A 17,088-nucleotide genomic window follows, 5' to 3' on the forward strand; every position below is an offset into this window, starting at 1 on the left:
TTTTTAAGTAGTTGTTCAAGTTCGCCAGCCATCTTTTTTCCGAGACCGTCCACAATATAGTTTTCACAAGACAATTAATCCTTTGATAAACTTTTTGTTTTTAACTTCGTCAACTATTGTTAATTTTGAAAGAATTTTTCTTTTTTAACGTTGCCTTAAAGAAATGGTTTTACCTGATGACTTGGAAAGTGTGGCAATGAGATTTTTTTAAATAAGTGAAATTTTTAAATTTCTTATGAAATTATATATGTTGTGTTATGTTCTTATATATGTTCTTATTACGAATAATTATTACTAAGTTCTTAAATTTTGACTTTGCATACGTTTTAGTGCTGGCTTGAAAACTAATTTATCTACACATGCTAAAAAGTATATTTTAGAAAAATCAAAAATTCTCGTTTTTAACTGGATGAATAGTGGACAAATATCGTTTACTTAAACTTAGAACAATTGTCACATGCGGAGTGTCGTTGTTATTTTTATTTTATTTTTTGAGGGGTTGGGGTTTGGCACCTTTGCATCTGCATATTTCAGAAGATTGAAAACTCGCGAAAGTAAATAATATAAAAAAGAAAACTGCAGATTTCACATATTCACCAATACATAAAGAGTCGCAAAGGGTTGAAAAAGTCCAAACTGGTATCTTCCTCCTATAATACTATTGTCCAGTCACAATTTATAAATCTTCAAGGGGAAACATTGCAATAACAAGGTATAGTATCTATGAATGATCTTAGATAGAAAACTGGTATGAGACAAACATATTTGGCAAATTACAGCGTGTACGGTACAGAGTTAGTCAGTTGCACTATCTCTTGAATTCGAAGTCTAAAGTGCCTCTGGACGCACGCCAAATTTACCTGGCAATTATTTGATGAAGATTTGAGTCTCGGCGAGTAAATCGCAAGCCAAGATAGTACAAACGTGCAAATTCAGATATTGGGACAGAACACCGGCACTTGATATGTAAAAACTCCACCTTGCATGACAACCTAGACATACCACTGGCAGCTGTTGTCACCCAGAATTGCTTCTACCAGTACAATCGCTCACCATGACTCACCCAAACCCTCTTCTACGCGACATCCCTGCTCATCCTACGTCACCACGAGGCGTCAGACGCGTGAAAAGAATATGACTTGGGGAACAAGATCAGTAGAATTTGTCAGGCAAACAAAAACTAGTCCGTCGTTCGATCTCGTGCTGAATTTTTATTGCTTACTAAAAATTAATTCAATATTTTATATTTATACACAAATTTGTTCACTAGTTATTTATTTTATATTTATCTATTCATTGTACGTATTACATTATATAAACAATATTATTAAATGAAACTTGGTGTGTTTAATGTATATAACATACAATTGAGTACTGTCAGTAGATAGTACCCCGAAGTCAAATCACATGTGAATTAGGGCAACCCAATAGGAATTCCAAACTAAAACGTAATGTATGTTATTATAAAGTTTAAATAATAAAATAAACGTCATGGCTGAAGATGTCAAAGAAGAATAGGAAAATCTATGGGACAAACCGACATCATTAAGTGATCAAAAATAAACAAGCCTTCACTGATTAATAATTTCACGTGTTAATTAATTTGGTCGCCAGTTTTGCATTGTATGCATACGTTTTTGTTTTGTTACAAGTGTCGTAAAGTTATAATTGTAACTATTATGTTAATATTTTTCCTTTAGCAACAATATAAAAAAATGATTTTGCGAATAAAGTCGGTTCAAATTTATGGTTTAATATTATATAAAAAATATTTTTCACTTTTTTTTACCATTGATTTAAACTTGCCTACATGATGTACTGAATCTGTAGGCAGACTTTTTTAAAAATTAATGTAATTACAGAATATGTGTCAAGAAAACGTCGTGAAAGTGTTACAAAAATAAAGTTGACTATTTCTTGAAGTTTCGCGGTGCAAGTTCATAGAAAAAACACGCAACCAGGAAGAAGGGCAGAAATGAATAAAACACTTATATAGACAAGAATACTTTCGAAAATTTCGTTTCAATGTTAACCATATGGCTATGGATGCAACACTTCAGCAAGACAGATTGTTGGTAACCTATTATTGTATTTTCTTTAGTAGGCAAAAAAATTGTGTGTAGAGAGAGAGAGAGAGAGAGAGAGAGAGAGAGAGAGAGAGAGAGAGAGAGAGAGAGAGAGAGANAGAGAGAGAACGAAAGAAAGAAAGAGAGAGAGAAATAAAGAAAGAGAAAGAGAGAGAGAGATAAAGAAAGAGAAAGGGAGTGAGAAAAATAGAGAGAGAGAGGGAGTGAGAGAGAGAGAGAGAGAGAGAGAGAGAGAGAGAGAGAGAGAGAGAGAGTCGGAGAAAATATATAGAAAGATAGATAAATATTTTAAATCATGTATGACATGTATAAAAAAGTAAACAGAAGAGAGATAGTGAGTGAAGGAGAGAGAGAGAGTGAGAGTGTGTGAGGGAGGGAGGACGAGAAACTGCTGAGGGAGATATGAAAAAATCGTCCGAGAGAAAATTTGAGTCGGAGAAAATATATAGAAAGATAGGTAAATATTTTAAATCATGTATATGTATAAAGATATAAAGAAAAAAAGAGAGATAGTGAGTGAAGGAGAGAGAGAGAGAGAGAAAGAGAGAGAGAGAGTGAGAGAGAGAGAGAGAGAGAGAGAGAGAGAGAGAGAGAGAGTAGTTTTAACGAACTATTGGATTTTTAAGAATGCCCGGATTGTTTAATGTTAATAAATTGTTTAATGGTAATTTTTTCTTAAAATTAATAACAAGATTTAGAATGACCAAAGCGATATACTTTTTTAACTTATTGCATTTTTTAGTCAAATCCGAAAAGATTGCGTGCGAAAGAATGTCTCTTTATGTGTGCGGTTCATGATTCTCGTAATTTTAGCTTCTTCGAAAAATTTAGCTTTTTAACGTCTGTTTAATTTTGACTTCCGTTCACAACTAAACAGGCATCGTAATTTAGCACGCTATGTATTGCTTATATTTAATCCTTCTCGGCTTTTCAGGTAGTACGGCATTTTTCCAAACTGGAAGAATACAAATTCCCTTGACCTGAAAATCCACGGAGCAATATAAATGGGATATAATCACTGGCTGTACAATCGTCCAATGGTTTGGGCGAGAATATATAAGCCCTATGTCTTATCATTTGCTCTTCTAATGACAGGGCATTAAGGTAGCTGCCAAAGGCTTAACCGGCCTTCATTAACTTTCCCCGAAAGCTCTGTATTCATTCCGTTTCCGTTCTTAAACGACCCGTTTATTAATAATATAGAACAATTTGTTTAGACAAATTATCGCTTCTTCCGGCTTGGAGGTTTTCAATCTGACCGTTTACTCTACTTTCGATTTCAAAAATAAACATTCCTGTTCTCTCCGATTAAAATAAACAATCCAACTGGATTAAATCTAATTTACTCAGGTTTGATGCACAAATTTGTAATCTTTAAGAGTTTTAATGAGTTTAGTTTACGAATTAAAGATCTATTTATGCTTAAATTAAGAACGCAAAGGTTTCCCCATTACGTTTTACGACGATTCATTTTTTTTCCATCTTAACTAATTATAAATTAAGTCGAGAACAAATATATCAAAGGGTTCGATTAAAAATTATTTTCATTGGGATCTTTTAAAAACAGAATAAAGTTCTATACAAATTAACACTAAATAAAATAAATTTAACAAAACGTGTACAGAACCGCCTGCTTTCGGTAAGTAAAAACTTGTATTTGTTAACAGGAGGCCTGGTTCTGTACACTATAATTATAAAACGAAAAAATACACTTATTCATAAACAAAAACTCAAAAATGTTTCAATAAAATTATACTGTTGTATAATTTTATTATTACTGATTTTATAAAGGATGTAAGGTTACTATAACTGTTGTAATTAACTTTATTTTTATGCAAAAATTTCAATAAAAATTAAGTGAAAATTTAGAGTAAGCGGTAGTTTTAACTTTCGGCATCTGACATATATGCAAATTTCTGGAGATTAATAAAGTATTATGGGTACGATTTTAATGTATTTAATGAAGCGAATACAAGATTTTTTAGATTATTTTTTAGGTTTTTTTATAAATTATTTTTTTAGATAGACAATTTTTGTTATTATATATATAATAAAATCGATCATATAAATTTCACCAAGACAAATATTTTATTGTCACTTTGACTATTTTTGATGTAATCAATATCAGCTGTCAATATTTTAATGTTATGTTAAAAAATCATTGCTAAAGCAGTTTTAAAAAAACGCACGAGCTTTCCAGGAATGTATTTTCTTCATCAGGACTTAGAAAGTTTAATTAAAAATATGAAAGGTTAACAAATATGAACACCTATTTATAACATTAAAACCCATAGTTTCTCTAAAGAAGTTCTACGTAACGTTCAAATTTATAACCGGGGTAGCCGAGTGGTTAAGACGTGTTTTTTGCCACGAAGACGTCCTCGTTCGTGGGTTCGATTCCTAAACATTAGAATCTTTGACCTCTCACTCTCCACTCAAAAAATATTTAACGTAACAAACAATGTACGGAAAACATAATATTAAACAAAATATTTAGTAAAAATCGGACTTTGATATGGCCGGGCGATATTTCATAATTAATAGAATTTCTGGTATTCTATTACTCACTATTTTTTGGCCCTTCCATATGTGGTGAAAAAGCTTTGCATCTCATGTACATCCGTACATAAAATTATTTTTGCCTAACGAAAGTTTCACGGCTACCAATGTACTAGGATAGCTGAGGATAAGCAATAATTCATAATAAATATGTTCACCATAAAAAATACATTCACCAGAAACTTTTATATTATATGTACAATTAAAAATTTGGGATGCACAGGAGTTTACGCCGGTATCTCGCCAACAATATCCCCCAAACAAGTATCCATCCATATCCTAACCTAGGTTCATGGTTCCGGATACTGAATATTTCGCCACAGACCTATACCCACACATACAGAATCATTTAATCTCATAAATATATTCATGTACAGATAAAATTCGGGGAGTAACTGGGGTATTCGATTTCTCCAGTGCCTCCTAGCTAAACACAATTTTACCCTAAAAGGTCGCCAAATTTTGAGTGTCAGTGAGGTACTATATATTCCGCCGCCACCTCACCCACACATACTCACACTTTCTCGCTAATAAATACATTTATTCAGGACGATACAATTACTGACCTAGTGGGTCTCTGTGTGTAACTTTATTCGGCCACAAACGCACCTTTTCACTCAAACTCGAACGCAAATAAATACATTCATCGTAAATGGGAAAAACTACGCCTGGAAAGTTATCAAATGTGATCATATGCGCTTCAGGTTACGATCAAATATTTCTTGTTATATTGCGTCTCTGAATATATTTGAATTTCATTGACAAGCCACACCTTGTCCTGTAAGGCACCAAATTTTCGCGCTCTAAAAAGAATTGTTTTATAGATAATTGGGCAACGTACAAAGATCATCTTTTGTTAATTAGAAGATGTCCATGCGTTGGTTTGGTATGGCCAATTCGTAATAGGGTCACCTTTATCCTATTGTTTTCCATGTTCCAGGGTTTGACCGACTGTTTTACCTCTTTTGTCTGTAATTTCAGCGGTTTTAGCAATTTAGTCGTCATTCAGCAGTCATACGACATTAATAACAATTTCAGATTCATGATAGAGAGAGAAGTTAATCCTCGAAAGCTCGACGTAGAAACTGAGTATTTCTTTTTTTCAAATTATCTCTGATTTTTAAATACAAAATTACAATTTATTTCAAATAATTTTTCTTTCTATGTTAGGTCTTGGTTTGGATAAAAAAGTCAGTGTGACGAGCGGGTTTTGAACCCACGACCTTCGGCAAAATACACCGCTGCTCTACCACTTGACCTATCGTGACTTCGATCCTCTCGGATACCAACCTAAGTAATAACAATTAATTAAGGTTTTTAGTTGAGATAAAACAGTCAATGACACGAGCGGGATACCAACCCACGATCTTCGGCTTGATACGCCGCGTGACCTCGATCCACTCAGACACCAACTTCCCATCTCAACCACACCTTTTAAATTTTCCCTCCTTTTTGCCATTTTTCAAATGAAGTACACTTCACTAAAGCTCTCCGTCGCCATTTCAATTGTCGTCGAGAATCCAAACCGATTACACGAGATTTGAAAAATGGCAAAAAGGAGGGAAAACTCATAAGGTGGGGTTGAGATGGGAAGTTGATGTCCGAATGGATCGAGGTCACGCGGCGTATCAAGCCGAAAATCGTGGGTTCGAATCCCGCACGTGCCATTGACTTTTTTTTATCTCAACTAAAAACTTTAATTAATTGTAATTTATTAATTGGTCAAGCGGACCACGAAATTAGTGAATCTAAGTAATAACCTGAACTAAAAGATGAAATTACAGTAAGATGTGCTTCATTATATTATGTTTATGATTTTCTATGTAAGGTTATGTATGATGTATTATGTATGATTCTATGTAAGGTCTCGGTTTGGATAAAAAAGTCAGTGTGACGAGCGGGTTTCGAACCCACGACCTTCGGCTAAATACGCCGTTGCTCTTCCACTTGAGCCATCGTAAGTTCGATCCCCTCGGACACTAACTTCCCATCTCAACCTACCTTTCGAATTTTCCTTCCTTTTTGCCATTTTTCAGTGGATCGAAGTTACGATAGATCAAGTGGTAGAGCAGCGGTGTATTTAGAAGAAGGTCGTGGGTTCGAATCCCGCTCGTGACACTGACTTTCGTATCTCAACCAATACCTCACTACAAAGAATAATTAATTGAAAAAAGTAACTTGGCCAATTGACCACTAAAACGTGAATGGATTACAATTTATGCTTTAACACAATTTTATTATTGTATTATTTTAATACGCGGCAAGTCTTTATTATTAAGAGAATTTTTATATTAAATAAAATACGCAATTTCAATAGTTAAACAAAGTGCTAATGTGGTTAAATTCAGGTTCTCGGATTTTTCTAAAGTTTTTCACCATCAATCAGCCAAGAAAGGAACACTTACCAGTTTCGTTCATTCTCAGCTCTCCTTCGACGTATTCACCGACCGGGACCCATTGATAATTCCCAGGTGTGTTTTGTTTGAAATGAATAATGTTGTACCTGGCAGGGCCGTCTCCGTTGGCGTCGAACCGGAATTCATCACCGGACAGGCCTAAAAAAAAAAAAAAATCCAAACGGATTTTGATATTTTAATAAAAACTGATCATGCAAAGAATGTTTATAGTGAATATTATGTAACCATTGACTGCTGGCCTATTAAGTATTGACTGCTGTGGCACCAAATATCGACATTTTTTAATCAATTCTAATGCTTTCCATTAAGTGGATGAGGCTTTCCTTTACCTTTACATTTACCTGCATGGTACATAACAATAAGTAGATAGTTACAAATATGGGTATAATTTAGAGTAAATTATGGGTTTATCGGACGTTATTCCTTTTTTTAAATTATATCTGTTTGCGAAACTTTTGCGATTTAAACTGGATTTTTTAATAAAATATATTTTAATTTTGTTAATATTAGTATTTACCGTACGATGGCTACGTTTTATATCTTGGTATATCCGCCTAGATATGATTTATCCTCAAAATTATTCCTTAATTTTTTTTTTAAAAGCGAAGATTTTTCCCTTAAAATGCAGAGTGCCGGTGATGACCATTTGATGTTTGTCAGTCCATAAATAATACATGTACGTACATATTCAGGTAAATACGACTAATTGAAACCTACATCACACCAGACCGCATCTCACGATTTCTGAATAACTATACACAACGGTCAAAACATTTTACAACCCCTCCAAATTCACACACACACACACACACACACACACACACACACACACACACACACACACACACACACACACAAAGCACAACATAATAAAACACTTTCAAGGTCACAATTCAATGTCAACTCAATACCGAGCAACAAAAATTATTCCCCTTTCGCCGATAAAATTTTCCAACATCATGCGTAGCCTATCCTCGATGAAATCTGCGACAATCTTATTCTAATGCACGATAATGTCCGTCCACATTTTCTTGGGATAGTACAGACTTGCCTTCAACAGCATAACAACAGGGTCTTAGCCTGGCCAGCCCGTTCACCCGTTCTCCAGTATTCAACTCTATCGAACACTTATGGGATAACCTCAAAAGAAAATAAAAGCACGTTCAACACTTCCCGATACAATCCACGATCTTGAAAAGACTCTTCTTGAAGAATGGCGTCATAAGGGAAGCTATCAAATACATTAAACAGACAAAACCAGCCAAGACCATAATTTGTTCGGGCAGCCATAGTGTTTTGACGGCCCTGAAGAAAACATACTCCTGAAGATCCCATTATTCTAGAGATCAAAAACATTTTGTTAGCCTGCGGAAGCGGTATAACTACTCATCTTCTCTGGGTCAAAGGCCATAACAACAACCGATTTAACCAGCGGGTTGATGCATTGGCAAAAGCGGCTGCTCTATCGGGAAACGACATCAAAGAGATCTCAGCCGGTGACATTGTATCGCATAATAGGGTCTTATTACGCAAGAAATGGCAAAGCGAGTACGAACAATCATCCAAAAGCAAAGGCATCTGGTACTCTGCCNACCGCATCTCACGATTTCTGAATAATTATCGATTAACGGTCACTAATCACCACACATTTCTTTTTGATATTCAATAATTATAAGTTTTTAATTCGTTATTTTTGATCTTTCTATTTTTATTATTTTTCAAAAGCATGTAAAATGCATTTTATTAAAAAATCTGTCTAAAATATCGATATTTTTTATTGTGCAATATCTATGTTTACTACCAGTTATGTAATATCAACATTTTGATTCGATAAACACCTTTGTAGAAATGTGCCTTTTTCACAAAATGTAGCCTATTTTTGTAAACCATCTCGATCAATTGATAGATATTAATAGTTTATAAAGTAAATATTTTCTCCGTTGTCGAATAGAAATCGAGGTATCACTCGTATTTCGGTGGTGATGTGTTGAAAATTGCTTCACTTGAGCTGGGACGTGCTCCCTCGAACTCCATATCTGCAGGACGTACAAGCCTTCACGCCTTCACATTTTCCATTTGTTCAGCTCAACGTACGTACCGAAAGCTGCATTGCGGAGATATTTCGTTTAAAAGCCGAACGCCTTTTAGAAGAATGGAACGAACGAAATTGTCTTCACTTGTCAATAAAACCAGAAAATGTATCACGAATTAAATTCTGCGCACGTTGTCAAAGTAATTCAATAAAGGTTTGAAATGAAATAATAGACAGTCAACATTCAAACAAGAAAAAATGTAACCAATAAAACAAGAGCTTGATAATAATCTGTCAAAAATGTACGTTAATTAAAAGGCAAAGATAATTATTTATATATACATATATATAAAATCAATGAGTTGTAAAATCTTTTAACAGTGGGTAATTGATATGTTGCATGATAAAGTTAACCTACAAAATAATTTTAGAAATCTTTGATTCTATTTCAGTTTTTCGATCATGTGTAAAATCATGTAAAAAGTACGTCATAGCTGTACATTGTCATTTTTATTACACGTTTACAAAGATTAATCTTGTCAATTTCTAATAATATGTTGTACGTAAATGAAAATTGTTCAATGGAAGGACGTTAAGGATATAAGAAGGGTAATGCAAGGTGATCACGTTTATTTTGACTTAGTAAAAAACGAAACGACAAGAGCGTGGTAATGCAGCATGGCTCTGTGACAGTTGATCAAAGGAGAGCTTCTAAAACTCTATTTACTCTATCGAGCTGTTGAGTGTATCAGCTTAAAGTGAAAGCTCTGCAATTTGAAACAAGCTCAAAGTGCAAAACACCATTAACCACTTCCTTCTCGAAGACTTTCCGTTAAACCTTTGGAAANAAAAAAAAACATGTAAATTAATAAGGAAAATGAAAAAAATATTTAAAAATATACGGACACAAATTTTGTCTTAATTTTTTTAAAATTTTTAATTAACATTTCAATATTGCGCATTTCCTCCTATTGCCTAAATTACATCTCGAAGACGCCATTCTTCAAGAAGAGTCTTTTCAAGATCGTGGATTGTATCGGGAAGTGTTGAACGTGCTTTTATTTTCTTTTGAGGTTATCCCATAAGTGTTCGATAGAGTTGAAGACTGGAGAACAATCTGGCCAGGCTAAGACCCTGTTGTTATGCTATTGAAGGCAAATCTGTACTATCCCAAGAAAATGTGGACGGACATTATCGTTCATTAGAATAAGATTATCGCAGATTTTATCGAGGATAGACTACGCATGATGTTGGAAAATTTTATCAGCGAAAGGGGAATAATGTTTGTTGCTCGGTATTGAGTTGACATTGAATTGTGACCTTGAAAGTGTTTTATTATGTTGTGCTTTGTGTGTGGATTTGGAGGGGTTGTAAAATGTTTTGACCATTGTGTATAGTTATTCAGAAATCGTGGAGGTGCGGTCTGGTGTGATGTAGGTTTCAGAAAAACTTAATTCACTAATTTCGTGTCCAATTAATACATTACAATTAATTAAGGTTTTTAGTTGAGATGAAATAAAGTTAATGGCACGAGCGGGATTCGAACCCACGATCTTCGGCTAGATACGCCGCTGCTCTACCACTTGAGCTATCGTGACCTCGATCCACTCGGACATCAACTTCCTATCTCAACCCCACCTTATGAGTTTTCCCTCCTTTTTGCCTTTTGTTTTCCCTGCTTTTTTTCATCTCAACGAAAAACCTTAATTAATTGTTTCAGAAAAACATTTCTTTACCGTGCCAACGTTTCGATCTTTATTGAGATCATCTCCAGAACTTGGGATTCCATATGTATTTGTTAAATGTAAACAATGTTTGTAAATCCCAGGCCCTGAAGATGATCTCAATAAAGATCGAAACGTTGGCACGATAAAGAAAATGTTTTTCTGAAACCTACATCACAATAATTATCGATTAACGGTCACTAATCACCACACACGTTGTGTATGGTGTTATGTGTTTTTTCGAAATTATTGGATTAGTCTAGTCTACCTTCTCTTGGTGACGTAATAGGTATTAAGATGGAGTTCGTCGCGTTAAACTATCAGGTTGTTTAGTCACGTGCATGAATTTGGGCTATGGAGTTCAAGTGGAACGGTTCATGTATCAACTGACTAGTTTCGAATGGAAACGGGATCTGATAAATCATTTAGCTGCACTAGAGATTGTTTTGAGAGTTATTAAATTTGGCCGGCTGTCATACTCGATGGGGGTCGAAATCCAATCAGACGCGTTAATTTTCACAGTTCGTCCTACGAGGCGGACCCGAGATCGTGTGAATGACACACCTGTAAACTGGACGTTTTTCAGATATCGGAGCAGATCGTGACCCTTGGTCGGTTTCATCCTATCGCACAGGTCGCGCGTGTTACCGCAAAACTCGGCGTGCATGTTCCTGAGTGCGACGCAAATCGCCATAACAGCGTCGGACACGAACTGAAGCTGATTTTCGAACGTGGTGTTCTCCCTCGTGAGACGCTCCTTGGTCGTACATGTCTTCTTGTACTTGGTGTTGTACGGAGTGAACGAACTGTTCGGATATTTGCACTGAAAATGATCTTCCCAGAACTCTGAAACAGAAGAAAAAATCATTCGGTACAAACAACGAAACATAAACATAAAAGTGTCAATAAACATTAAATGTGAAAATAATCAAACATTGAACGATCCGCCTATTAATTAATATATATTTATTTGTTTATATTATTATAATTAATAATGTTTTTTAAAACGTAACATACGTATACATTCTATTAAAACATATCTCTTATTCCGAATAAAGTCATTTTTGAAAAGAGAAGCAGTAAACGATAAATAGATAGATATGGTTGAGTGTGAGAAAAGATAGAGAGAGAACAAAAGAGAGAGAGATAGAGACAGAGAGAGCCAAAGAGAAAAAGGGCGAGCGAGCGAGCGAGCGAGAGAGAGAGAGAGAGAGAGAGAGAGAGAGTGAGTGAGAGAGAGTGAGAGGTGGGGAGAGAGAGAGAGAGAGAGAGAGATAGATAAGTAGGGAGAGAGAGAGAGAGAAAAAAGAAAGGAAGAAAGAAAGAAAGAGAGAGAGAAAAGAAAGAAAGAAACAGAGAGAGAGAGTGAGAGAGAGAGATAGAAAGAGAGAGAAAAAAGAAAGGATGAAAGGAAGAAAGAAGGAGAGAGAGAAAAAAAGAAAGGAAGAAAGGAAGAAAGAAAGAAAGAGAGAGAGAAAAGAAAGAAAGAAACAGAGAGAGTGAGAGAGAGAGAGATAGAAAGAGAGAGAAAAAAGAAAGGATGAAAGGAAGAAAGAAGGAGAGAGAGAAAAAAGAAAGGAAGAAAGGAAGAAAGAAAGAAAGAGAGAGAGAGAAAAGAAAGAAAGAAACAGAGAGAGGAGAGAGAGAGAGAGAGAGAGAGAGAGAGAGAGAGAGAGAGAGAGAGGGAGAGAGAGAGAGAGAGTGAGCAAAACAAAACTTAGATTATAACTTTAGATAAATTAAATGCATAAATTGAAGAAAAAAATCCCAACCTTGTTTTTTTTTATACTACATGTATTTTTATCTTTATTCAAATTTACTATTATTTAAACCAAATTAAACGAGATCAGAAATTCAGTTCATGAGTTTTATTTAAAAAAAAAATTTAATTATGTTGGTTTGAAAAGAATTCACCCAGACATTGTATAATAATAGATAGAAATATAAACAATAAAAAAATATAAACTTACAATTTATTATCTGGTTTTACTTTTAGTGCGTTATCAAACGTATGTTGTAATTGATATGACGATAAAAATATATATTGTTTTAAATAATACGACATGCAGGAACTAAAAGACGAGAATTCTAAAGTCACTTCGGACTTTATATAAATTGTTAAAGAACTTCACACGGACCAACAAAAAACAAACTAACAGTTTATAAGTCACTACTGAAACCGATTTCGACATAAGGATTAGAATTGTGGCGCACTGCTAACCTTTAAACATCCAAAGTTTTCAGAAACTTTGTGAAAGCTCCCTACTACGTTCCCAACAACACCCAACAAAATGACCTCCAAATACCCTAGTTAAAAACTTAATTCCCAACAAACTTTCCACATTCCATGAAAAACTATCCTCACGTCCTATTCTATTATCCCAACGCATGTCCAACATTACCCACTCAGCCAGTAAGGCTACTGAAGTGACCTCCATAGAAATAATATATACAGCGTGTCAGGCTATTCCCGTCACAATGTGCAAGTGAATTTTTTTTCTTGTTTTTAGTTACTACCAATTACGGGTTTTGTCAACTTCTCGAAGCTCATGAACTCTTCATTTTTGGGAAAATGCAAAACATTAAAGCTTTCAATTTATTTTATGAAGAGACCCTTCTAGAACTTTCGATTTAATTTTTGGTAACAAAACAATCACTAAAAACTGCTAAATTTAAAGTTTGGAAAAACTAAATTGTCAATGTCGTTAGCAAAATTCAATGAGAGTTTGACAAATTCCAAGAAAACTTCTTTATGTAATAAGATTTCTAGCTGTATAACTTTTTATTTAATTACATCGAACCAAAGTTAGAAATTTTATGCTAAATGGGGAAACAAGTGGTGACGGTGTGAAAAGTGGAATGGGGTTAATCTAGTAATCCAACTTTTAACCTGAGCACTGTTTATTTCCCAACTAAAATTTAATGAAAAGCACAAGTAGAAAGAGAAATGAAGCAAAATTGATAAAAAAGAAACAATAAACATAATGAACAAACAAATTACTTCTACATTTTTCTTTTGTCTTTTTGGTGAAGATATTTTGTCCAATTTATCTGCTCTGTTGTTCACTAAGTTCATTATCTCTTTTTTATGTGTTTTGCTTCATTTGTCTGTCTATTTATGTTTGTCTATTAAGTTAAAGTTGGGAAATAAATTGTGTTCAGGAAAAATTCAGGAGCTAGGAGCGTATTTATGACGAGAACGTAGTTGGTAGAAAGAAACGTAAAATGTTGAATATCTGTGAAAGGATTGAAAATCAACCCATGATTCGTATGAACTTTTTGATCACTCTAAAGGTGTGAAATTCACTGCAAAATTCGAGACGCGAGTAGCCTCACGCTCTGTTTATCTAGTAACTAACTAATCACAACTGTCGGAGAGGAAAGATGGTTGCTGGCTCCCCTCAGTATATATGCAAACGATAAATAATATTGTATTTCATTACATAATCTATATAATTTGTACAGATGGTAATAAAATGTTTGAAATGAACAACAAAATACGAGTGCTCCGCTTTTTGTCTTTCTCAGCGTATACTTGTTATAATTATTATGCATATTTTAATTTTAATATTGTATATAAATTATTATGTGTGGTGTTTAGATCACGTTTCGATCTTCATTCAGATCACCTTCAGGCCTCAAAGTGTTTGTTTTCCGTGTAGATGTGTCATTCTTGTTTGTCATGTTGACAGACAAGTTCACACTTCCTACATGTATTTGTATGATTTAAACTATGTTTATAAATCCCAGTCCCTGAAGATGATCTCAGTAAAGATCGAACGGCACGATAAAGAAAATGTTTTTCCAAACTTACGTCACACCAGACCGCATCTCACGATATTCATTTAAATTAATAAATTACAATTAAATTAAACACAAAAACAAACAATTTGCTATTTCTTACTTGTCATTTACTGCGCTTTTTACAAAAAAATTTCTAAATAATTAATAATTTTTCAAATTTGAAAACTCATAAATCTGTTTTAATTTGGTTGATTAGGCGCGGTTGCAAATTGCCATGGAAAAATATCGTCTTTTCTTCTTCTCAATATTTTAATGGTTTTAATATGTCAATATTGTTTGGACTAGGTTTCAATTTGTGTGAAATATGAGACTAATCCTACAAACAACGAGAATCACCGACTTCTTTCGGCAATCTTGGGCCAGAACTTGATCTTATCCGATCCACCAGCAAAGTTAGGCTCGAGGGGCTATCAATAACTAAGTCTTTTAAACCCCTAACCCAAGTAGTTTTTAAACCTTGACACACTCCTTTTTTCTATGCATACGATCTTTCCTTTCTATGTACAAACGAAAATAAAAAATAATAAATAAAATTCCTCTAATTTTGAGTCTACCTCAGGTTGCCGCTGGGATTTTATATTGAACCTCTTCTGTTTTGTTTTTATAGAAAAGATATAATATCAGTTTTGATAATATCAAATTTCTACTTTACACAATTGATCCATAATTTTAGAATAGTTGAACATTTGTTGAAAACAGACTGAAAAAAAAAAGTTTTAAGATACAATGATTCTCTTAAATTGAACATTTGAACGTGCCAAATGCAATGTAACTAGTTTTTTCAAGGGTAATAAAAAAATAAGTTTATTGCACAAAATTAATGGTACCCTTTTATATAGAGCCAATAGCTTCAGCTTTATATTCTGTTTTACACAACTCTCATTTGTAAATGATAATGCTGTCATTAAGAAAAAGTCACTAAAAAGATTAAGTTTTATTAATATAAGTACCAAGCAGTTTAGTAATATGCATTCAATAAAAATCGTTTTTGCTTTCTTTCTTAATTTCTATCATTCAGTCTCATTATTATGAATCTCATGTATTCAGAAAGTTCTGTATAACTTCTTAAAACTCATTCCATACATATAGAATCGGTTGAAATCAAATATAAATACCTTTTCACACTACACAATTTAACTTCTATTTCATATAGACGAAAGCTTCAAATAATCATAAATTATTATGTAAAATATCGTTGAACAGTGGCGCTTCTACAACTTGAGCTATCGGGACTTCTCTCAAGTAGGAGAAACACTAATCGGAGGTCTTGATTTTGAGTCCCGCTCGCGTCACAAATTTTCAAATCAACCATACTTTGTATAATTATTAAAATAATTACTTTCGTTAAGTGGACCAACTAATAAGAGGTTGTATGTAAAGAAGAGACTATAGAGTTACATTTTTATATTCTCATGATTGAAAAGAAGAAGTGTAAAATATAAAAAAAAATCCATTTATATACATTGGATCAATCGTAATAAAGAAAACATTCTATATGTTTATTTGGAGGTCGGGAGATGCGGTCTGGTGCGACGTAGGTTTTCGAAAGAATATTTTCTTTATCGTGCCAATCGTTTCGATCTTTATTGAGATCATCTTCAGGGCTGAAAGTGTTTGTTTTTCGTGTAGATGTGACATTCTTGTCTGACGTATTGAGAGTGCCATTCTATATGTATTATTTCTGAGACAATTTTATTTATGTGGTAAATAAATATAAAGTACGGAAAAAATTTTGCAGAAATGATGAAAAAAGTTATTCTTTAGCACCGTAATTACGTTTAAAAAACAAATCTATATCAATTTAACAAAATATATATATATAATAGTGAAGACGAATTGAAGTAACGATTAACTAAGGATGTGCCCTCATTAATCGTCTCCTCGTTGAAAATTTTATTTGAGCTAATCAAAAGGCTCCCCGGATTAAATCAGGGCGTTTGAATTAAATGCAGGCTTTACTAGCGGGCATGCATTATTTATTGTACAACGTGGGACGTTGATTAAATGTAAAATGCATCGCAGATAAAACACGCCGCGACCTCTGATAATGCAAGCATTTTTTGTGCCAATTTAACTTTACATGAATTTATCAATTTGCGGCTATCTAGATGTCTGTCTGAGATCACGTTTACTAATGAATTACAGTTTATCTTCAACAGATAATTTTATTATATATTGCATCTCCCTTATCAAAAAGGGTGCCTTTTTCCTTTGATTATTAAATAAATATATAAATGAAGATAACTTTTTTGAAATAAAAACAAACGTTGAACAGATTCTAAATACTTACGAGTATTTTGACTATTTTTTTGGTTAATTTTAAGATAAATTTTAAATAATTAAATTGTACATTAAAAGTAGAAAAAGTTACTTCTAAAGTAAGAATTATGTAACAAAAAAAGTTCTCTGTCATAATTAGTAATCAGCCTTCAAAATTTTAATAATTTATTGAGGCCGACTGGAAA

General features: G+C 33.7%; 1 protein-coding gene across 1 annotated transcript in view; it reads right to left on the reverse strand.

Moving 5' to 3' along the window:
* The window catches only part of LOC106672030 (metabotropic glutamate receptor 2-like), a 136,613-nt gene that overhangs the window by 41,956 nt on the left and 77,569 nt on the right, over positions 1 to 17,088 (reverse strand). The window contains exons 4-5 of the mRNA XM_014403111.2: positions 11,384 to 11,665; positions 7,052 to 7,201 (exon numbers count right to left, since the gene is read on the reverse strand). Coding sequence (XP_014258597.1) covers positions 7,052 to 7,201; positions 11,384 to 11,665 — 432 coding nt within the window. The remainder of the gene's footprint in view (positions 1 to 7,051; positions 7,202 to 11,383; positions 11,666 to 17,088) is intronic.

Source organism: Cimex lectularius, unplaced genomic scaffold, assembly GCF_000648675.2.
Source record: "Cimex lectularius strain Harlan isolate CLEC.00 unplaced genomic scaffold, Clec_2.1 scaffold309, whole genome shotgun sequence".
Classification (NCBI taxonomy): domain Eukaryota; kingdom Metazoa; phylum Arthropoda; class Insecta; order Hemiptera; family Cimicidae; genus Cimex; species Cimex lectularius.